At 33.2% G+C, this 24,203-nt stretch overlaps 4 protein-coding genes across 6 annotated transcripts; 2 read left to right on the top strand and 2 right to left on the bottom strand.

The window, feature by feature from the left end:
* Window positions 1-1,331: 1,331 nt before the first annotated feature.
* LOC107487965 (soluble inorganic pyrophosphatase) lies at window positions 1,332-4,479 on the bottom strand. Of its 3 annotated transcripts, none has more exons than XM_052261580.1 (9): window positions 4,320-4,479; window positions 3,745-3,880; window positions 3,590-3,618; window positions 3,309-3,374; window positions 2,957-3,064; window positions 2,789-2,854; window positions 2,122-2,242; window positions 1,855-1,936; window positions 1,332-1,711 (listed from the first exon to the last, which is right to left on the bottom strand). In XM_052261580.1, exons 2-9 carry the CDS (start codon window positions 3,869-3,871, stop codon window positions 1,669-1,671), a joined length of 642 nt encoding a protein of 213 aa, XP_052117540.1. In that variant the 5' UTR covers window positions 3,872-3,880; window positions 4,320-4,479; the 3' UTR covers window positions 1,332-1,668. The 3 variants fall into 3 exon arrangements, with proteins under 3 accessions (XP_052117540.1, XP_015964148.1, XP_015964146.1); XM_016108662.3 differs by having other exon boundaries at window positions 4,329-4,479; XM_016108660.3 differs by having other exon boundaries at window positions 3,745-3,885; window positions 4,324-4,461.
* Window positions 4,480-6,645: 2,166 nt separating this feature from the next.
* LOC107487929 (uncharacterized) lies at window positions 6,646-7,871 on the top strand. Its single transcript, XM_016108626.1, has 2 exons — window positions 6,646-7,490; window positions 7,586-7,871. Exons 1-2 carry the CDS (start codon window positions 6,646-6,648, stop codon window positions 7,869-7,871), a joined length of 1,131 nt encoding a protein of 376 aa, XP_015964112.1.
* A 408-nt stretch (window positions 7,872-8,279) lies between these two features.
* LOC107487930 (uncharacterized) lies at window positions 8,280-9,230 on the bottom strand. Its single transcript, XM_016108627.1, has one exon. It carries the CDS (start codon window positions 9,228-9,230, stop codon window positions 8,280-8,282), a length of 951 nt encoding a protein of 316 aa, XP_015964113.1.
* Window positions 9,231-19,894: 10,664 nt separating this feature from the next.
* LOC107487931 (MADS-box transcription factor PHERES 2-like) lies at window positions 19,895-21,531 on the top strand. Its single transcript, XM_016108628.3, has 2 exons — window positions 19,895-20,194; window positions 20,540-21,531. The coding sequence occupies exons 1-2, from the start codon at window positions 19,927-19,929 to the stop codon at window positions 21,328-21,330; spliced, it is 1,059 nt and encodes a 352-aa protein (XP_015964114.1). The 5' UTR covers window positions 19,895-19,926; the 3' UTR covers window positions 21,331-21,531.
* Window positions 21,532-24,203: the final 2,672 nt, after the last annotated feature.

The raw sequence follows: 24,203 nt of genomic DNA, 5'->3' as shown, positions 1-24,203 counted from the left end.
GTAAAAACTCATATTACTTTGATGACTTCAATCGATTGGGTAATAAGAACAATCGATTGAATTAGAAAAAACTCACATGTCTTGCAAAATTCAATTGATTATGTTGTATGTCCAATCGATTGAATTTTCAAGAAACACGATTTCACGAGCGTTTACAATATAACAGATCAAGGATAAAATTCTAATTGATTAGGATTGTCAAAATATTTATTACGATTAATGGAAGATCTAATTCGTTATTGTTTTTTTCTTTATTATTAATAAACATAATGGATGAATGATCAAATAATAATTTATAAAATACAAAATAGATTTTATAATTAAATAATATATAAAAAATTAATTTGTAATTAAAATTAAATAAAAACTATTTAGCAGTTATTAAAAAACTAAAAAAACGTGTTTTGTTATGGGACCATTTAATGGTCCAAACGTTTTGAGACCATCAAATTCTATGCTTTAAATCAATCACTTGACTAATTTACTGACCGATTCAGTTTTTACAACTTTAGTTATTTGTGTCAATTTTAATAATGGGATAATATTAAATTCATTTAAAATTTGTTGGGACTAAAATAATGTTTAAAATATTAACAACTAAATTAGAATTTGGCTAAAAAATCGTCCAAAATTGCGGACCAAAATACTGCTGCCGATAAAATACTATCATTTAGATTAGTCTCACATTTTTTATTAATCTACATGTTTAATAAATAAAAAAACTGAATTAATAATGATATTAGTACGGCCATTAAACCACTAATTCAAGTAAAGCAAATACTCACAGGTGAGGCTTTGGTTGTGGCAAATCATGAAGCTTTTTAATAGAAAATTGGGGTTTTAACCTAATCAATCGAATAGGAACTCATACTATGTGTACTTGTGTAGAGTGTATGTGTGCTCAGAAAAAAGAAGCGAATCTCTCCACATTTAGAACTGAAAGACAGAATTATGTCTTAATATTTTATTTGATTTAAAATAATTATAGATATGAAATGAGAATATTTTTTAAACATCCTTAGTTATTAAAGAAAATGTTAAAGTTTCACTCTCCAATTTCTAAAATTTCAGTCTTTTGTGTCTCCATTTTTTAGAGGTACAAAAGAAATTGAAATTTTATGTCTTAGAATTGAAATTGTATCATCAAACACAATTTTTCAATCCCAATTCCAATCTCTGAAAACAAACACTACCCAAGTGAACAAGTCAATCGCGCTTTCTAAAATCTAGAAACTGTGAAATTAATTAATTAATAATTAAAATAAATTACTTATTGCTAGTAGACTAGTAGTAAGTTCCATTTGTAGTAAACATTTGGATGAACTAGCCAGTAGCCAAGACGTAGATTCATTCATTGGCAACTTCGCATGAGCGCGTGATGCGTGGTGAAAACAACAATATCCACGACAGCAGAATACAGGGCTATAATAAGGGACATGACCCATGAGCTCATTATTTGGTAGCAGTATAACCGCAACCATATAATATCAGAAAAATTAGATTTTAGACATGGAAAGTTGCACTAGTGGCGTAAGAGCAGCACAAATGCGACAACAAAAATTACAGAGAGATCAGAATGTTTGAGGACCCTCATTCGCATTTTGCATAGTAGATACTAGAATGTATTTCAGATATCATTGTAATCAGCCGGTCAGTTTCCCAAGAAAGTCACTGTCTTAAGCTCTCAACAATGTAAGCAGCATAAAGATCCCTACCAAAAAGAAGGGGAAAAAATCTGCTTAGCTAGAATAAATCAAGCATCATTAAACATTGGTGACAAGAATCAAACACCAGATACACAACAAGAATATGAAGACGAAGGAAATCGTAGTATTGCAAAAGGAAATAGCTCACATGGAGTACTTGATGGCGTCAATGGCATTTTCAGCTGGGAGAAAGTCTTCAACATCAACTTTTTTGTTCTCATTCTTCTTGTCTGACAAGGCACTCTAAGGATTTACAGCTAACTTGGGTATGTGGTATGATAACATTGAAAGGAGGAATTTTATGGATTGTAGAAACATAGGGGAGACTTTATCCAATGGCACCCAGAAAATATTATGAATAGCTATAGAATGAATGGCATGCATAATTATATCCTGAATGTAAATAACAGGATACAGTCCTCAAAGAATCTTCTGATTTCAGCCAGCCTATGTGGAGCGAGTTGCTTGATGTCTGTAAAATGGCGAAACTCTGGGTCATCTGCACAAACTGCTATAATCTTGTCATCCTTTTCGCCCTGCCAAAAAAATCGTTAATAAGCATTAAAATCTTTTCTCCAAATGTTCCCCTTTATTGGAAACAAGATATTTTTCAAATTTGTACACTAATGAAAGCCAAATGTGAGTCATAAATAAAATGAGCAAAAGTTATCGGCAGCTCGTTAACCACAATATCTGATGTATAGTCTTAATAGGATCACTCTAATCATGCTGAGGCTCACTAATATGATATTAAACAATTTTCATTGTATATCTCAATTATTTTTTGTTGTTACGATGAAATGAGCACTAATTCAATCATATACCACTCCCATGATAAAGCTATGGGATTAGAAAGGTTAATGGAAAAATATTTCATCATGTTACATCAAATATACAAGGTAAGGCAATGTTTTCACCATACAGAGGTCATAAGGACATAAAAAAAAAGGACAACCACTTAGACTTTATGTTCAATTCACTAGATGAGAAGCAACCAATCAGCTAATCGGCCAAACAAACAGTAAAGACTACAAAAACAAAGCAAATTATTAGTTTGCAGGCAAGAAGGAGGTAACTTTCACCTGGTCAATCATGGGCATCAATCCAATGGCACGAGCGCGCAGGAAGGAACCAGGTAGCACAGGCTCCTTTACAAAGCGTAAGTTTCAAATTTAGTCCAGTTCAAATCTTGGCTGAAAACAGACATTTTTCTGTTAAACATATAGAACAAAAAAGTTAAGCATTACTACCTGCATCAGAATCAGAACGTCCATTGGATCGCTGTCTTCACAAATGGTCCTTGGGATAAAACCATAGTTGTGTGGGTATACAACTGACGAGTAAAGAACACGATCAACCTGTGATATTCAACTGATGAATTAGTTATGCTTTGGTATATCCATGGAAAAAATCAATCATATACAACAGCACTTTCTAAGTATCCCTTTTTGACAAGCACTTGCTAAGTAACTATGTACAGTAAGGCGGCAAATGATTGCATGATATACTAAAAAGAACATGAACAACCACAAACTAAAAGTGCTGAATTGGAAACAACACGTACGGTGGAACAATTTAAGCAATGAAAGATGGGAACCACACCTTTATAAGTCCACTTGCCTTGTCCAGCTCATACTTAACCTTGCTACCTTTGCCAATTTCAACCACCTGTCATGGAAATCCATTTATTTTGCTTAGAAAACACAGTAGCATCGAGAGTTTGGTAGAGCCGTAGAGTAATCTATGATCATAAATGTAACAGTAGTGCTAGGAGATAGCCATATATAGGAAAGCCATAAAAATAGAGATAAACTATTCAACTGATTCAAGAGAGAAAATAAAAAGCTTTCTCAATTTAAGTTATGGAAGACTTCAAAACTTACACAGTTGAAAACTACCGGAGCTCCTGGGCCTGGACATACAGAAACATTTGTGAATTTTCAGTTAGATACCGCTACAGTACAATAATGCTCTTCGGTAATCCCACACCTCAATTATTGAAACTAAAGAGAAATTGTTGAAGCACAATAATATGTACCAATCTCCAAGTCATGCCAGGGATGGGCAGCAACAGTTCTCCGTGAGAGCGAAGAAAGAATTCTCTCATTGAGCTTAGCATGAGAGAAACCTGAGTTCCTTGAACTTGAATCTTCGTCGTTAGCCATATAGAACTTCTGCAGACAATAGCTGCTTCATAAGTACTCAAAAAACATTAAATAAAAAAGCGAAACACAAAAGGGAATAAAAGAGAGCCTGTCAATCTACATAATCATGATTTGTTGCAACCAAAACAAAATTCAGAAGAATCAACTTGAGTTTTAATAGTTCATAAAGAACTCTGAATCCTTTTTTTTTTTTGTGGTCGTTAATCCGGCTTTATATAGAAAGGCATACAATCAATCACATCTTGAGGACCATAACAAGAAGATCATATTTGCCAACCACAAAGAAGCATAAATCCAGAGAGAGATTAAAAAAAAAGCATCAGTACTTTTATTTTTCTTTCTGGATGGGAAAATGAAGCGAATTGAAAGAGGCAGCAAGATAATAAATAATCAAAGCAACATGATGGATGAAACCTATGAAGGAGAAAAAGGATTCGGGAGAAAGCACCTCACTTACAATACTCTGCTGAATTAAGAGACGAACTCACTCAACTTAACATGTCAAAGCGAGAGGTGAAATGGCTTTCCTCGTATAAAAGGGAAAAGGGAAGAACAACAGAGGTGTGTACTTTGTACAGTGTACTTCACTACTATCTTCTCAGCTTTTCGTTTTCCAGTCTCACGTGAGTCTCAGCCCACTCTTTTTAAGTGAATATTAGCCGTCCGATTTGCATCGGACGGTATGAGACAGGATGCTTGATTACTGGTGGTAAACTTTGACTTTGACTTTGAAGCCAAATCCATCTGACTCTGATGTGTGGTCCACGTCCACCCATCAAATTCATTCTTTAATTTCTTTTTCAGTTTTTTGTTTCATTTTAATTCTTATCAAATTTTTTGTTTTAATAAATAAAATAATGAAGGTTGTGGTTGGCTTAGAGAATGGGAGTTGAATCTATGTCTTTCTTTTAAGTTATTGAAATAATCCTTTAATGCAAACTTTGAATTCTGATTCTGTTTGAACTCAGCAGCAAAAATTTATGAGACAATTTATTTTTGTCTCATGAATATTAGAAAACAGAACATTGCTGAGAAGAGAGAAGCTAACACCAGCATGTATCTTGATTCGGTTGTCTTGTGCTATGCAACCTACATCCAGTCTCCTCCATAACAATGGAGGAATTTCCACTATAGTTAAATGTATTACATACACCAATTCCACAGGATTGACACAATCCTTTCACACTCAAGTTCTAACCTAACTTGATATTGGCTATGCTAATATCTAACTCTTCACTCTTAGTGCTCACCCAACTAAGAAAGGGGTACCTCACTGGTACTGGATACAAGACACAAACTTACCTAAAGAAATCTGAAAATAACTCTAGGCTTTTCTCTCAAGTGTATCACTCAGCCTTTTTCCACTCATGGCTTTTACTTGAACTCTCTCATTATGCCTTTTCACTCAAGAAATTACAGAAAGATAAACATTAAAAAGGAGAATTACAATTTGTAAAACATGAATGAGATTGACTTCATCAACAACCTCTTTGCTATGTGATAAACCAGACTTGCACGTCTCTGAGTTGGTTCTTCATTTTGGCCGAATGCTTCTTTAAAAGAAAGCACTATCCAAGTAGAGGAACTTCTTTAGGGATCTCTTCACAGAACACACTTACCAAACTCTGGTTTTCTCTCCTTACTTCAAACTGAAGTGATTTTTCTATTTGTATTATTTCAATTTTTCATACCATAGGCTTGCTTTACACAGTTGACTTCTTCTCACAAAAACAGAGCAACAGCTACGCAAAAGAGAGATGAGATTGTAGCAAAGATTTCATATTTCATGCATTCATACCTTTTATCTTCTCTTTCATCCTTTTTTCAATATCTTCAAAGATATGAACCATTTATTTTTGCTTTGGCTCCAAGTTCCTTTCTTGACTGTTGATCCACAACAAAACTCCATAACATCCATTTTTTTCATTTTACCAGAAATGGATATGAGGAAAAAGGAAGCTTCAGCAAGTTACTTTAGGGTACCAATAATGGAAAGATCTTTCTGATTTATCTAAGATCTGATTTTGCCCTGACTTCTAATTTCTTCTTCTTTCTTCTTTGTAGCTAACCCTTTTTTTAAGATGTGAGTCATGGCATGACCATCTCTGACATAGCTTAGCTTGCTTTGATTAGGGTGATTAGACATTAGCTTTTTGTGATTTACCTTTCTCTCTCTTTCTTTTTTGATGAAAGTACAAGAAGAGCAAAGCTCTCTTTTTCTCTTTTGTTCTGATGCTGACCGAAGCAAGTAGAGAGAGGGAAGTCTTCAATCTTAGATGAGAAGCTTGATGGAGTCAACTTGGACTTGGGTTAGATATATTTTCATTCAACCCAACAAAATCTATTGCTTAACAACCTTAGGCTTTTAGTGCTTTGTAGCCCACTTTGTTTCTGATTTGATTTTTCTTCCTATTTGGGCTGCTGCAATATTCTTTCTTTAGCCTGCAACACTTTATCAAGCACAATTAAAAAACTAATTGAGTGTTTAACCCACTAAAAATAATATTTATCATCATCAAATTAATTTAGTTAATTTCTTAACTCAACAAATAATTATAATAATTACTGAAATAAATAATTTAAAAAATATTTACCGAAATAAATATTCCTCTCTTATATCGTTTACACTGTAAACGAGATGTGTAATCTTTGACATTCTTCACACACATTTCATATCTTTTTCTATCTCATTTTTCTCACAAAAATAATGCAACAATGGCCAGTAACAGCGTATACATAGTTGTGTACTTGTGTGTGTTTATCCCAATTGTCGTATGAGAAATAATGACAACGGGGTGACATTTGAGTGTGAGAATTCGATACTGTTGCGCACTCAACGTGTAAGTATGTTGTCAGAGTTGAAGAGTTTGATATTGAGCAACTTCGGTGGTATAGAAGCGAGGGAGGTCAGAAGGATAGGGTATAAGTTGCTAGCAAATATGGGTAATAGAGTTTTCCGGTTTCGACAATTTCGCCTTTTAGGGGACGAGCATGTTCGACTCATGTTCGACATCCATGGGAGGATCATGGCGGAACAGGTGATGGAGCTTTACGCCAAAGTTGGAGATATTGGTGGTGGTGGTTCTGTACATTCGACCAATGTCCAGGACGATCGACCTCTTGCACCACCACCGATCCATCTCGCCATTCCAGTTGACGAGGCGGAGGAGGGCGACGAGGAGTTAAACGAAGAATACATGGCGAATAGTGCCAACAGTGATTCTTCCGAAAGGGGCGATGAGGAGGAGTTTGTACCCGAGACGCTCGCCCAGACTGTGGCACACCATGTCTTACCTCCACCTCACCCAATTCCGACGCTATCGGCAGTGCCAAGTCACTATCATAGTCTGGATCTTGACGCCATGCATGAGAGGACTCCATTTTCTAACACAAGAGAAAAAGATTACAACTTGGACAGTGGGGTAGAGTTTCGGGTCGGCCATAGGTTCAAATGCCGAGATGCAGTGCTACAGGGTGTGAAGAACTATAGTATTTGCAGGAGTGCTGAGTACCGGGTGATCGAATCGGACCGATTAAAGTACCATGTGCAGTGCCGGCAAGCTGCAAATGGGTGTCAATGGAGCCTCTGTGTGGCCCTTCGACAGAACTTCGGATACTGGTAAGTTCAACTTTAATTGTGCTTTTGAGTACTTTTGTGCAATATATTAAGTAGGTTTGAGATATGACTGAACCAATACTATTTTGTTGTGTTAGTGAGGTTCGGAGGGTTGGTGGAGTGTACAGTTGTTTAGAACTCACCATGTCTCAAGACCATCGTCAGTTAGACAGCAGTCTCATCTGCAGGATCATATTGCTATTGATACAGTCCAACTCTTCCATCAGCATTTCAGTGTTGCAAGGTGTGGTATGGGCGAGCTATCACTTCAAACCCTCCTACAGAAAGGTATGGATGGCGAAGAAGAAAGCAATTGCACAGATCTACAGGGATTGGAAAGAGTCATACAATATGGTGCCGAAGCTGCTTCAGGCACTACAGTAGCAACCCATTAGTCAACGTTAAGTTTAGATCCCCGATGAATTAGTCCTTAATCTATTAGGTTAAAAGATACCGTATATAAAAAAATAGTTTTCTTAATGTCAATCTTTTAGAAAATCTAATTCAATCTTATTTATAAATAACTTTTCATTTATTATTAAGAGATTTAAAGTATATACCATTATGAGTAATATATAGACAGAACCAGCTTGGTTCGAATTCTATTTGTTAGTAAATCGAACCAGCTGAGTTCGAATTACGGTTAATAAATCGAACCAGCCTGGTCCGAATTAAGAATGAAGGTAATTCGAACCAGGTTGGTTCGAATTATAGAGAGAGAAGGTTCCCATGTAATTCGAACCGGGTTGGTTCGAATTACACCAATCATAGTTCGAACCAGGCCGGTTCGAATTAGTGTGAGACCACATACCGGCGGTGATTGGACTCCACCACCTTGTACTGTACCCCTCGCCGGATGCTGTAAGTCTTCACACTTAAAAGGGCCTCATCTTTATCCTGGAATTGCTGACCAACCTGGAACTCTGTCAGACCAGTAGTCCCTTCCGCATCTCTAGCTCCGAATCCAACAGCGTGCCCTAAAACCCCCTCATGTCTCATGGCGTCCAAGTCCAACGAGGAAAAATGTGGTGGATACTGCTGTGTGCCAGAGCTAGAACCACCTACCTCCAATGCAGGCCCAGTCGCTCCAATATCATCAGCGCTATCATCGTCAATCATATCCGGCTCGACGTCATCCTCCTCTTCATCGTCCAAAAAACCGTCTCCTACGCCAACAGGTGCAACTCCCACTAAAGCGTTAGGCAAATTTTCCCTTTCCACTACCTCGTCGCCTTCGGTGCCATTGAGGTCAACAGCGAAAGATGGGGAGGCGACATGTTGGACCACTGGTTCGTACACAGGGACGGACGAGGAAGCAACGGCAGGCCGGGAACTAGAACCTGCTGGATTCGCTATAGTGTTCGTATTCCTGTTCGAACCGCCGGAGCTGGATACAACATCAACCAGCCGTGCCAACAACTCCGGTGTCCTCACCTCCGGAAACTGCCGCCGACAAAGAAACATTACTTGCAAGTCCACATCATTATTAATCGTGAAGCAATCATACTTCACCGTATTCTGTAGCACCGTGACTGGAATGCGATAGAAAAACTTCTTTACCCACTTCGCACCCTCCAGACCGAGCTTCATTAGTACAGCGCTAACAAGGTCATCATAACTCGTCGTAGATGTTATGACAATACATAGCGGATTCTTATCTGTGAACTTTACTCCGGAACGAGTTTTTCTATTAACAGATCCTCTGTGGTGCACCAAAACCACAAAACTCTCCTCACTAGCCATCCTACTCCCTCTAATGATACTAATTCACGTTTGGAACCATATATATACAGCTCAGTCTCACACTAATTCGAACCGGTCTGGTTCGAACTATGATTTGTGTAATTCGAACCAGCCCGGTTCGAATTACACGGAAACCGTCTCTCTCTATAATTCGAACCAGCTTGGTTCGAATTACGTTCATTCTTAATTCGAACCAAGCTGGTTCGATTTATTACCAACCAACAAAACCTAATTCGAACTCACCTGGTTCGATTTACTAACAATTAGAGTTCGAACCAACCGGGTTCGAATTATATAAAAATGCGATCTGGCTTATTGCTGAAACGATTTTTGCTTTGGCGTATTTACGTAATTTTTTGAGCCAGTTGGCTTATTATGGTTTTTTACCCTTATATATATATTTATACATAAATATAATAATTAATTTATAGACTGATATTTTGTATGTGCATTAATTTTTTTAAAATTGTTTTATATGTAATTATTTCTAATGAAAAACACTTTATTTTTGCATTCAATGCTTTTCTATAATTTTTTCTATAATTAATTTTATAAATTTCACGTTTTATACTATGCTAGACTCATTAAATGAGGTCTTTTTTTGTTGGACAGCGAATATAATAATCACTCCCAAAACTGCTAATTATATAATCAAAAGTCAACCAACAACTAACAACTAGAAGATACAAAAGATTTTGGAAAAAGTTCAATTTGCATTCATCCAAAGGCAGTTAATTTCTGAATGCATAGTTAGCCTTTCTATTTAGTACCTTAACCAATTTCATGTAACTTTAAATATTTGAATTATGCAACATCTAATCACTTTTAAATTTAAAGAGAAAAAAAATACATATATCACTCCTCTTGTATAATCATAAAAAAAAATCTTACTATCATGAGTTTTAAAGGCACATTTTAAAAACATAAGAAAATATATTATTATACACTTTAAATACAAATTAACCCAATTCTTAAAAAAAATACAGGACGGTTTTTTTACTATTAAATTTTTCTCTAATATTAAAACATCTTCTAAAAATCAAAAAGAAAAATATACCAACCCACAAAATATGTATATTTTCTGAACAAAACATTTATTTTTCAGATTTTACAATATTATCAGGGAGAATGCTCTGTCAACTATGCTGTTTGTAACACCCTACCACACAGAGCCTTACGCTTAAGTCGTAAAGCAGAGATGACGAGGTATTATGACTTCTAAAAGAAAAGACTTAAATAAATATAGTTGAAAATAATTTTATAATAAGGAGCCTAGAAGAATAAGCTAATCAAAAGCGAAAACAAAAAATCGTATCACACTCGTGCGTATAAGCGTAAGCAGAATGGACAAGATCAATGAGAGCTGGAAAACGTAATGTACATATCAGAGTTCCAAAACACAGATATCAAGCTCCAGACTCGACTTGCGAAGTTAAGGCCGGCCAGAGTATATAATTATATATTTATATATATACAACCCAAAATAAAACTCAAACTACAAAATAAACACATGTATCTCCAAGTCAACCTCTAGGAGGGACAAAATACAAAATATACATGTGGAGATTTTATAAACATATATACATAGCCTAAAACAAAATATGACAGTCCAAAAGATAGTTATTCGCTTGTAAGGAGGGTCTCCAGACGTTCAATGATGTGCCTCTCGACCTGCATCTGAAAAACAACAAAATATATATGGAATGAGAACCGGAGGTTCTCAGTATGGTAAAGGTGCCCACATAGATAATATATAAGGTCCCGGAAAAGTCAGAGGCGATCCTAGAACTCCGATACTCAAGTTTAAAACTTAAAGTTTATAAATGGAAAACCATAAACAGGGTAGGTTATCTAAGGTTCTTATTTCTAATTCCTTTCTAACTTAAGCCCTAACTTCCGCCTTCCTCCAATCGTCCAAAACTCTGATGCACAGAAAAATAATACAGATAAAGCAAACACAAGTAGAATATAGATACATCAAGTAGCAAATATAGTAGATAAGCATAATAATCACATAAGCAAGCCCAATTAATGCATACTCAAACAAAACACGCATATGCCTATGATGTATGTTTGTCCTATGGCTGATGAGTCTCATTTGTCGGTTATAAAGTCAAACCCGACATGTCCGGTAGCTAACCCAGACACTGTCTCTCTGTTGCGCATCAATACCATTAGAGGGAATACGTGCCCTGTCACCATTAGAGGGATTATGTGCCCTGCCACCATTAGAGGTATTAGGTGCCCTGTAACCCTTACAATAAGAGAGAAAACACAGACATACTTGTCATCAATCATCCTCAACTATGTCTCATTTATTATATTTATTCAAATTTAATCATAATCTTCATACCTCTCATTCTGTCTACCAAAAATCCCAACTCAAACATAATTAATTCTTTCTAATTAATTCAAACTCAAAATGTAATTCTTTTCTTAATAACTCAAAATCAAATTATAAAATCCTTAAAAATATAAATCTTTCTAAATAACAACTTCAAATGAAGTCTCATATTTTCATAAAAATTTCAACAGCATCTCCTCTAAAACTTGGACTTTTGCCACCCCTTAAGAGTTCCAACCCCCAAATCAAACACCTCTCAATTATTCAAATCATTCCTAATATCAAATTATTTCAAAATCAAATCAATTCTAATATTAAATCTTTTTTCAAAACCAACCAACTCCAATATTAAACCATTTACAAAATTGAATCACACATCACATACCATATACCCAATCCATCAAGAATTTATTCAGTTATTCCTATCTTAAGGTCTTCTAGTCTAAGTTTTCACGTGACATTAAACATTAACTACGAAAAACTAAAACCATATCTTAGTCGATTTCTCTCTAAGTTCGGAACAACTTAAAAACCTCTCCTTTCACAAGCTCCAAGTCTCCAAACGTCAATTCTTCAAACCTAACTACTGGGATTTCGTTCCAAACTGCCCAATTGAACTTTAAATCAACTAGAACATAATGTATTTTACACAATATCACTATAATAATCATAGAGTTCACTAATTCAATGATTTACAAGAGTTTAACAGTTTTTTACCTTACCCACAGATCTATTGGACAAAACTCAGTGATTATCCGCTGCTAGAGTTTACCTAAACCATCAAAATCATTTAATTTCTCAATACTCAAACCCCCTAAAATCACGAAATTGGGAAGAGGTAGAACTAGAAGAGAAACACCAATTTCTTACCACTTTGTTCCGATAGAATTGAAGAGAATTCTGAGACAAATACGTAGTCGCTGACGGCTCGTCAATCAAAATTCTGGATTGAAAGTTACGGGCGACAGAAGTTAACATGGTGAGGGTTAGGGATTTACGGTAATCTCTCTCATTCGGTTAAAGAATGATGAACGAAATGAAGATGACTAAAGATTGGTCCTTATATATGTGTCTTGGGTCCGGTTCGAATCTAGTTCAACCGGTTTGGTCCGTTAGTCCGATTTTGGGCCAATATCTTTAAAATCAGTGTCAAAACTCATATTTTAATTATTTCTACTTCATTAAACTATAAAATTTAATTTTCTAATTTTTTTAATTAATAATTAATTTATTAGTTAATTATTTATTAATTATTGGGGTTTACACTGTTAATACCAATAAGAAAGAAAGAGAAAATTATAATTTATTACATCTATAAATAGATCAATATGGGAAGAACACTACCATGAAAAACATAAATACATACACACACTGTTTGTGTTAGTTTTTGCAGCATTGCATGATGGATAACAACTTTCTTAACCTGTTTTCCACTCTTTGAGAAAGGAGGGTGTCATTTGCAGAACTAGCAAGGCAGTATGAGATGGCAGTGATCCAAGCCAACAACAACAATGATGATGAAATTTTGAAAATAAAGAAGAGGGTAAAACTACAACTGATAGATGATATAAGTTCAACGAAAGCTACATTTAAGAAGAGATGTGCCGGGTTGTTGAAAAAGTTGGAGCAGATCGCCATCCTTTGTGACATTCAGGCTTGTATTGCCATCTTTTGTAGGTACAATTTCAATTTCAATTTGAACCTAGATTTAAATTGTAACAAATCATTTCAACCCCATTCTTCAAAAAGTTAAGCCCATAAGAAAGAAAGAAATTTTTTAGGGTCAGCGATCTTTAATATTTAAAAAGTTATGGTGTGGATTCAATATATTATCCATATGTGTGAGAGACCTTTTTCACTTCTTTTTATCAACATTAATTTCTATTTTTTGTCACAGAATAAAATCTTTTTAAACTTCTTTTTGTTTTTTAAAAACATTTCTTTTCTGAGTTGGGTATAGGTTTTGGGAAAGTCTAGGGGCCAGCAGTTTTGTTGAATTTTGGCCAGCATGTAACCAGCAGAAAAAGGTGAGTCGTTGGATGAAATCTCACACCAATCTCACACCATTAAATCATCATTGATGACTATTTGATGGCTATCAATCACAAAAGTTGCTGGCCCCTAGCATTACTCATAGGTTTTTTAGGCAAATATATCTTAATATATATGAAAAAAAAATGCATCCATTCAAGCCTCTTAAACCAACCCAATAAAAAGACCTCACCTATAGAAATCTAAAAAAAAAGTTATACAAAAAAAAAAACGGATTACTTTTTCATTTACACCTTAAACTCACACACACGTATTTTATTGTGAACTCTTCCACCTAAAATCCACACATATGAATAATATATTGAATCCACACCAAAAAACTTTCTTTAATATTTTTGTCATTATTTAACCAATATAAATATTAAATTATCTTTAACAAATAAATTTTATTAATTTATATGTATAAATTTTAATAAATATAAATATAAATTATTTATTTTTATGTACAAAATTTTTATAAATATAAATGTAAATTATTGTTCACCAAAGGCCTAAAACAAATAACAATATTGACACATAAATGATTATGTGTTAGATAAACTAACATGTTCAGGGGACAAGAGTCCTATGGTGTGACCGTCGGTGGAGGAGGCTAAAGTGATTGTGGAGAAGTTCGAGGAGATTCCAGAGCCGGAGCGGTTGAGCAAAATGGTAACTCATTAAGAGTACAGGCAACAGAAGGTGATTTGGATGGAGAAGCAACTTGAGAAGCTCAAGAAACTTCACGATTAGAAAGAGATGGCCATCTTCATGCATTAAATCTATAACGAACATAGTAGGTCTGTGCATAGTTCGGTCCAGTTTGAAGATTGGTACAATCTCGAATATTCTAGGAGCTAATTTAGTGTGATTTTATCGGATCTAAAGTTGAGTAAGGGTTTAAAAAATAGACTTGTCATTATTTCGGGTCGAGTCTGAACTATGGCTCGGATCACCCGAACTCAATTCGGTGACTCGGTCATCATACACAATTAATATTTTGTATTATAGTGATAGATGATGATTATTCTGATGTGAAATGTAAGTATTGTAAACTTTAATATTTTGTGTTATTAGTTATTATAAGACTATAAATTAATGTTTTATGTTTAAAATGCATAAGACTTTAGACTAATGCATAATATTGTTTTATTTGTATTGATTTAAATATTTGGTGTTATTAGACAATATTAGTATTGATTATGGTTATGCTTTAATTTTAGAGAAGAGTTGGTTCTTACTATATTTTTCTAAGTGAATTTTACCATGTCAAATAATAGTTAGAGTCTTACAATTTTGAATATTTTCACATGTTAGCTTATAAAAAATTATCAAGGTAATATAACAGTTTTTACCCGGTTTTTATCCAGAATAATCGTGGCCAGAAAGTATATAGATTTCGTCGGGTTTAGGATTGGGTTTAGGATTGGGTGTTACTCGACCCATTCACACCCCTAGAACATTGGCATGTAACTGATTTTAGGGATGATGAGTTGGACCGTTTTCTCACCTATGTTGACGACAAGTTGAAGGCTGTTAATTAGAAACAGCATAATAAAAACCCGCCGCTCTGAAGTGTCAATTTCGTCGCAGCCACCCCGGCACCGCCATCAGCAGTGGCAGTGCAGCCACTGATTATTTCTTGTGAAGTTGACAACAGTGTGCAAGATGAACTGTTATTTAATGCAGAGTAATTACAGAAGAATTTAGAAGATGTTGTTCCTAATGATGAACCAGATGATGATTTTTTTGGAGGATTGTTCTTTGAAGATGAGAGTTGCAGGTCGGTTCTGTTTCCTGCTGGTGATGAGAACGTGTTGGTGGTTCCACCGGCTGAAGCTAATAATGAAGAATTAGTTGGGTTTGGAGATTTCGATGATTTAGTGGATTTTGGTGATCTTGACAATTTTGGTGACCTCACTGTTGGAACTGATGATGATTTCTATGAGTTATTATTGCCTAATCAGGGCAATGCCGCCGGAAATACTAGTAATGATAATCATAAAGGGCTGTGGTAGTTCCATTCAAGAAACTTAAATCCGAGTACTGAAATGAATGAACAATTCTCATGAATTAAAGCTGCTGGAATGGAAACTTTGCTATATCTCTATCTCTAATTAATATATTTTCTTTTAATTATTGTAAGATTATTTTCCTGTCTTTAAGAATAAAACATGCATGTTATTTCTTCAATACCAATTAGACTTTGAAACAAGAGAATTGGATAATTTAGCGCTAAATCCGGATAAGTGATCAGGGCTGATTTGTCATGATCACCGTATACCATGACAGACACAGAACCACAATCTGTTCAAATATAATGTTCTTGAAGTAATAATTCAAAATGGATTATTTAGAATAACCATTCGAGTACAAGGGATAATAAACATCTTCTCAAAAAATTAATTTAATTTTTTGGGTTCACCAAGGATCGAACTCTTGACCTTTTAAATCTAGCGCTTTAATACCATGTCATGATACCACCCATCCCAAAAACTTCAACTGATAGAAAAATATAACACTAATAATTATATCTCTAATACTCCATAAACCTCCATTGTACACATTGTATAAATATTTCATTGACTCCTCATACTTTCCCATTCAAAATTAGTACTGCATAGAATAAACGAAAAAACACACAATAAATCAGAGCTTATATAAGAAGAGTATACTCTGATTATACAAATAGTGTTCTATATATTATATATTATAAATGAAAATATAGAAATTAACATATTAAGAATCGAAATCAAAGAGTAGCAGTATAGTATATAGTATATATTGTAATTCGTAAAGACCAATATACTCTAAAAAATAGAAAATTAATTTATATATTTAAGAACAATCAAAATGTCAATTAATAAGACAAGAGAATAATTAATTAATTAAGTAATTATAATTCATAATTAGAAAGAGAAATAGAGAATCATGATCATAACAAATAATCAAATTCAAAATAATAAAAATACAAAAAAATGTAAAGAGACAAATAAAATTTTTTAAAATAAAATAACATTTATTAATAGAGAAGAGATATCAACAAATTAATAGCAAAGAAAAAGTATCAGCGGCAACTCAAAAGAGAAATATGAAGAGAGAGAAAGTTGTGTCGAAGAAGTTTGGAAGCAAACAAATCTGAAAACGTGTTAACAGAGGAGGTGGCTCGATTCAGAAGCGTTCTACCACGACAACGGCGGTAGAAACGACGGCAGCAACAACAATGGCAGTGGTGACGGAAACGGCGACAGCAACAACGGCGGCGAAAATTCTACTGTGACAGCAACAACAGTATAGAAGAACAGATCTAAAAATGCGTTAATATAAGAGGTGGCTCGATCCAAAAACTCTCTACCACAACGGACACGACAGTGTTGACAATGCCAGCAACAGAAATGACAGCGAGAATGACAACGAAAATGACAGTAGAAAACTTAAAGTTTTCTCTCATCTAACCCCGTCTCACATTTTGAAAAATTGAAAAAATTAAGTTTTGTTCCAAAATTTAATTAGTGAAGATTTTTTAAATTGTCATAAATAAAATATATTGTGGAGGTTTTTAAAAATTTTAAACAAAATATTCTCTCAAATAAATAAATATTAATCTTGTAATGAAAGAAAAAAATCTCTTTTATTTTATGTGAGAAATATCTTACTCTTTTAAAAAGTAAAAATAAAAAATATATTAATTAATTAATATCTATCAAATACAATATTGTATTTTCTATTCAAATACAAAATTATGTTTTCTAATAAAAAAAAGTCCTCTTAAACAAGAGGGAAAAAATAAATACTCCTTTTGAAAATTCAATCCAAACTCCTAAAATTAACTAGTGTTTAGTGATATATTTTGACACATTTTTTTTAAATTTTAGTTGTTATAAATTTTTTTCTCTAAAAGTTTTGGTATCCAGTAAATTTTAAAAATATTTATTTTAATCTTTGTTATTAGTTTATTTAATTAAGTGTTACACGTCATACATTATTAGCATTTAATTTATCACATTAGTAAGTAAGCCTGCGTTTGTTTCTAAGAAAAAGATAAGACAAAACACTGAGAACAAGTAACAAAGGACAGAAATACAAAATTTTATATTCTTGTATTCTATTTGGTGATAAACTAGAACAAATTATAAAAATTCAATTTATTCTCATTTTTTTAATTTAAAAATTTTGAAAAGAAAAATATAATAATAAAAAAATATAATTATAAAAAATTAACAAGAATAATGAAAAAAATAAGTTGTATCCCTTGTTAGTGTCTTTATATTCTTTCTGTCATGATGGATACAAAATATACTATTTCTGGATACAATATCTCTGTCCATGTCTCTTTTATCAAACACGATTTTGTGTCACTATATCTCCGTCTTAGTGTCATGTCCCTAAAAACAAATGCAGCCTAATAGAACAAACTAAAAGTAGGAATTAAAATATGCATCTTTTAAATTTTACTAGATTAAATACAAATTTCAAAATGAATATTTAATCCTTCTGAAATTTTTTCTCTTTCTTTTTTGTTAAGAATAGTACTAAATTAATATAATTATTAATGGTTGAGAGAGAAACGAAGCTTTTTTCTGTTTCTAATAAAATTTATTAATTGTTAACAAAAATTAACTAATTATCCTCCTAACAAGACTTACAATTAAAGATTTATTAAGTTAATTACGATTATGAAACCACTTGTCCAAATTTTTTTTTGCAAATAATAAGAATCAAATTTTAAATTTTTAGGTTATAAAAATATTAATAATTTATCATAAAATTACTTTTTTTTAAATTTAAATCGATAAAAAAAATATGAATTGAATGATTATATATCTATCAACCATAAAAATACTTTCTATTTATAAGGAAAAAAAGCAAAATTTAATCATATTAAATGGTCAAACAAAGTTAATTATATCAAATTATATTTAAAATTATAATCATGTTATATATATATAAAAAATTGGTCAATTTTTTTAAAATTCTTTAAGGAAAAGTTTACGGAGCCAGCAGTTTTATTAAAATTTGGCTGGCACTTAATCAACAAAAGCAAAGTGAGTAATTTAATATTTTTGGATGAAATCTCACACCATCAAAATCACCAATAATAACTAATTAATGACTACAAATAACAAAATTTGATAATTTTCTAATACTCTTCATTATTTAATATGTAATTATTTCTAATGAAAAACACTTTATTTTTGCATTCAATGCTTTTCTATAATTAATTTCATAAATTTTACGTTTTGTATGATGCTAAACTCATTAAATGAGGTCGTTTTTTTTGTTGGACAGCAAATGTATAATCACTTCCGAAAATGTTAATTATACAATAGAAAAGTATGGGGAGCCAATAGAATATCTGTACAATGCGTACAATGGAGGTTTAAGGAGTATTAAAAATTAATTATTAATGTTATTGGGATGAGTGGTATTATGACATGGAATTAGAGTTCTAGATCTAAAAGGTCAAGAATTCCAAAATCAGTTTAAGTTTTTGGGATGAGTGGTTTTATGACATGAGATATTTATTATCCCTAGTACGCAGATGATTATTCTAAATATTATAAATGATGTTCATTTTGTAACTCATATAACTCATTATACACATCGTACAAATAAGTCATTATCTTTTTAATAACGAGACTCTTATACAATTAGAAGTCAACCAACAACTAACAACTACACTATAAAAAAAATTAAAAAAAAATCAATTTGCATTCACTCAAAGACGGTTAGTACTTTAACCAATTTCATGTAACTTTAAATATTTGATTATGCACCATCTAATAACTTTTAAATTGGAAGAGAAAAAATACATATACCACACCTCTTGTATAATCATTAAAAAATCTTACTGTCATGAGTTTTAAAGGGGCATTTTAAAAACATAAAAAAATAAAAATTATTGAAAAATAAAATTTTTATATTTAAAAAAATATATTATTATACACTTTAAATATAAATTAACTAAATCCTAAAAAAAATATAAGATAGTTTTTTTCTTTAGCATTAAAATTTTCTCTCTCTAATATTAAAACATCTTCTAGAAGTCAAAAAAAAATGTACCAATCTACAAAATATGTATAACATATCTCAAATTTAAATATGATACCCAAAATTTTTTGAATAAAACATTTATTTTTTAGATTCTAAAATATTATCAGAGAAAATGCTGTGTCAACACTGTTGTTAATGCCAATGAAAAAAAAAGAGAAAATGAGAATTTCATATCTCTATAAATAGATCAGTGTGGGGAGAACACCACCATAAAAAAACATACATACATACACACACCATTTGTGTTAGTTTTTGCAGCATTGTTTGATGGATAACAACGGTCTTAACCTGTTTTCCGCTCCCCAGGAAAGGAGGGTGTCATTTGCAGAACTAGCAAGACAGTATGAGATGGCAGCCAACAACAACAATGATGATGAACTCCCAAAAATGAAGAGGAGGGTGAAACTACAACTTATAGATGATATGAATTCAAGGAAAGCTACATTCAAAAAGAGACGTGCTGGATTGTTGAAGAAATTGGAGCAGCTCGCCATCCTTTGTGACATTCAGGCTTGTATTGCCATCTTTGGTCCAGGTACAATTTCAATTTGCATTTGAATATAGATTTAAATCGTAACAAATTATATCAACTTCACCCTTTAAAAAGTTAAGTTCATAAAAAAAAAAGAAAATTTTGAGGGTTAGCAATTTTTAATATGTTTGTCATTATTTAATCAGTATAAATACTAAATTAGTTTTAATGAATAATTTTACTAATTTATATGGATACATTTTAATAAATATAAGTACAAATTATTTATTTTTTATATACAAAATTCTTGTAAATATAAATATAAATTATTGTTCATTAAGTACCCACAACAAATAATAATATTGACAGATGACTAATTATATCTCTGACATAAACTAACATGTTCAGGGGACAAGAGTCCTACAGTATGGCCGTCAGTGGAGGAGGCTAAAGAGATCGTGGAGAGGTTTGAGGAGATTCCGGAGCCAGAGCGGTCGAGCAGAATGGTAACTCATCAGGAGTACAGGCAACAGAAGGTGATTTGGATGGAGAAGCAACTTGAGAAGCTCAAGAAACTTAACGATCAGAAAGAGATGGCCATCTTCCTGCATAAAATCTATAACGAACATAGGCCTATAACTGATTTTAGCGATGATGAGTTGGACCGTTTTGTCACCTATGTTGACGACAAGTTGAAGGCGGTTAGAAACAACATAATAAGAACCCGCCGCTCTGAAGTGTCAATTTCGTCGCAGCCACCACCGGCGCCTCCATCAGCAGTGGCGGTGCAGCCACTGATTATTTCTGGTGAAGTTGATAGCAGTGTGCAAGATGAATTGTTATTTAATGCAGAGCAACAACAGAAGAATTTAGAAGATGTTGTTGTTCCTAATGATGAACCGGATGATGATTTTTTTGGAGGATTGTTCTTTGAAGATAAGAGTAACGGGTCGGTTCTGTTTCCTGTTGGTAATGAGAACGTGTTGGTGGTTCCACCGGCTGAAGCTAATGAAGAATTATTTGGGTTTAGAGATTTCGCTGATTCAGTGGATTTTGGTGATCTTGACAATTTTGGTGACCTCACTGTTGGAACTGATGATGATGACGATGATGATTTCTTAATTGATGAGTTATTATTGCCTAATCAGGGCAATGCCGCCGGAACTACTAGTAATGATAATCATAAAGGGCCGTGGTAGTTCCATTCAAGAAACCTAAATCCGAGTACTGAAATGAATGAACAATGCTCGTGAATTAAAGTTGCTAGAATGGAAACTTTGCTATCTCTCTCTCTAATTAATAATGGAATAAATTTGAACTTGGAAATAAAGAGAGAGAGAGAGAAGGAGGGGGTTAATTTATTTTCATTTAATTATTGTAAGATTATTTTCCTATCTTAAGAATGAAACATGCATGTTATTTCTTCTACACTAATTAGACTTTGAAACAAGAGAATTGGATAATTAACAAGACACTCGTTCATTTTTCGAAAAGTTGATAAAAAAAATTTACATATGTTTTACAAATTAATATTAAGATGGATCAAATCAATACTTAGTGGGTATTCTTATTTCTTAGTGTGGAACCGGAAGGCAGTATTTTCTTTCATAAATAAGACAATCCTGACGAGGTGTCCTTATTTTGAGAGACAAATTGGATCTAATCACAGTCATTCATCAATTTGATAATAGGAAATGCTAGGTAAATAATGACTATCTTAAATAAGATGAACAACCACTAATTAAATAAAAATACACTATATCTTAATTTAATGCTACTAATTAAATTTATTTTTTAATCCTATTAATTCACATTATTCACATCTTATTTAAAAATATTGTTGGTTCCCTATATTTTTTCTTTGAAAATTTCATATAACTGTTCTTGCACATAACAACCTCATCATTATGTCTGCTTACTCGACATTGATTAGAAGACTAATTATAATGTAAATTACATGTATCATGTATGTATAGACATGTGAATACGAGAATATCAATTAGTGTGTCAGATAAGGCTTGTAAATATCGTGGTATACGACTATACGCATTCGAGTTACAATTTGTGCTTATAGTGCATCTGGAAGAATGAATATCAATTAATGTGTTTGACTTATATATTTAATTTATATTTTATGATAATTATTTTTCTGTTATTACTACATGTTATAATAATAATTATTTATTTGTTGCAACTATCAAAAAGTTTATACGGTTAATTATATTATTATCGTTAAACTTTTTAATGACAAGGGATAAGACGACATTCTAATTATCTGTATATATATTAGTAATTATTTTTATTGTCACTAAAAATAAAATAAATGATCACTAAAAATAATTTTTCTAGTAGTGTGTAGGATGTTTATAAACAATTAATCTATTCTAATACAATTATAAAAATAAGGAATTTTTTTCATAATTTATGAAAAATGATTATTTTCACCAAATTCAGTTTTAAACTTTATTTACCGGAATATACGTTTTTTATAAATTATAGAGTTCGTCGCACTCCCCGGCGAGCCACACATCCTGGCGAACTCTAGGCAAACTTCCCACCATAAATGCGAGTTAGAGAATGAAGCTGAGCACCGGACTTTGTTTTCCACAATCATTTTGGTTGTTGTAGATTTCTTTTTTTTTTTATTTTTACAATGGCAAGAAATCCATTATTATCCATTCATTACGATGGAGAAATGGTGTATGATGAAGAAGGTTCTATCGTTTTTAGATCGAACCAACCGATATTTATCCATCTAATAGCGGAAATCAATAGTTTAGAGTTGTTGAAGAATCTGATATTATTTTCCGTGGGATGCAAGAGACAAAGAAGGTGAAGAAAATCTACTACAGATATCCAACCGAAATAGGTGGTAGTTTAATTTATAAAAGGTATTTCACAGCTATGTTGTATTTGTTGATGATATATTTGCTTGAACATGCTTGTGAGAAAAACTTTATGGCCTTTTGAATCAAGTATCATCTGTGTGACGATGAGGACGTACGTCTTATACGGTCTTGGCACAATCGCTGGACAAATGTTCATCTGTTGGAGTTATCTGTGTTCCTCGTCGATTTGAGTGGCCGAGAATCGTCTGCGGATACTGTCGACGATAATCCGTTGAGTGGGCCTGTTAGATGAAATATCAGACGGACGATGGTGGATCTGAATATGGCTCCTGAAGGTAGTCAAGAAGGGTATAATGTTGAAGTCGACAATGCTGAGTTGGATGATGGCGTTGAAAGTCATGAGGGTTCTGCTGTTAGGGATTCGATGATGAATCAGTATGAAGTTAACCCCGACGATGCTAAAAAAGAATCAGCCAAAATTCCTGATGATGGTGACGAGGAAGAAGAGATGAACTATTATGGTGACATACAAATTACTCTAACATAATCCGCTATTTCGCAACCGTATGACTGCCTGGAACACTTCTCTAGGTTGAACCTCGATGCAATGACGTCTGATTGGTCCTTTACACAGGGAGGCTCTGAAGAGGATCCAAGGAATGAGTTCGAGGTTGGACAATATTTTCGGAACAAGGAAGAAGTAATGTTGGCTGTTAAGACGTATAGCATCAAGAGGGTTGTGGAGTACAAAATAGTATGTAGTGACCAGTGGAGTTATAATGTACAGTGTATCCAGTTCGGATCCGGTTGTAACTGGAGCATACACATATCATATCGCCGTAAGGTAGAAAAGTGGGAGGTGAGGAGATACACTGGTCCTCACAAATGCATGCAAACTTCAATGGGGGTAAAACCATCGTCAATTCGATTCGAAGGTGATTTCACAACACATTTTCACAATGGTAAAAGCAGATCCAACAATAAGCATCAGGGTTCTGCAAGGAGGTGTAGAGAATCATTTCGGTTACAAGGCGTCCTACAGAAAAATTTGACTTGCAAAACAAAGAGTCATTACTAGCATATATGGGGATTGGAAGGAGTCATACAACGAGCTTTCTCGTTGGTTGTTCGTATGCAAATATACTTGCCTGGTAAGAATTACTTCCCTGTGGTTATACGTTATTAAGACAAGAACGGTATACGTAATGTTTATTGAGAATTTG

Source organism: Arachis duranensis, chromosome 5 (assembly GCF_000817695.3).
Source record: "Arachis duranensis cultivar V14167 chromosome 5, aradu.V14167.gnm2.J7QH, whole genome shotgun sequence".
Lineage (NCBI taxonomy): Eukaryota > Viridiplantae > Streptophyta > Magnoliopsida > Fabales > Fabaceae > Arachis > Arachis duranensis.
The sequence above is the reverse complement of the archived record's forward strand: the minus strand, read 5'-3'. Positions and strand labels throughout refer to the sequence as shown.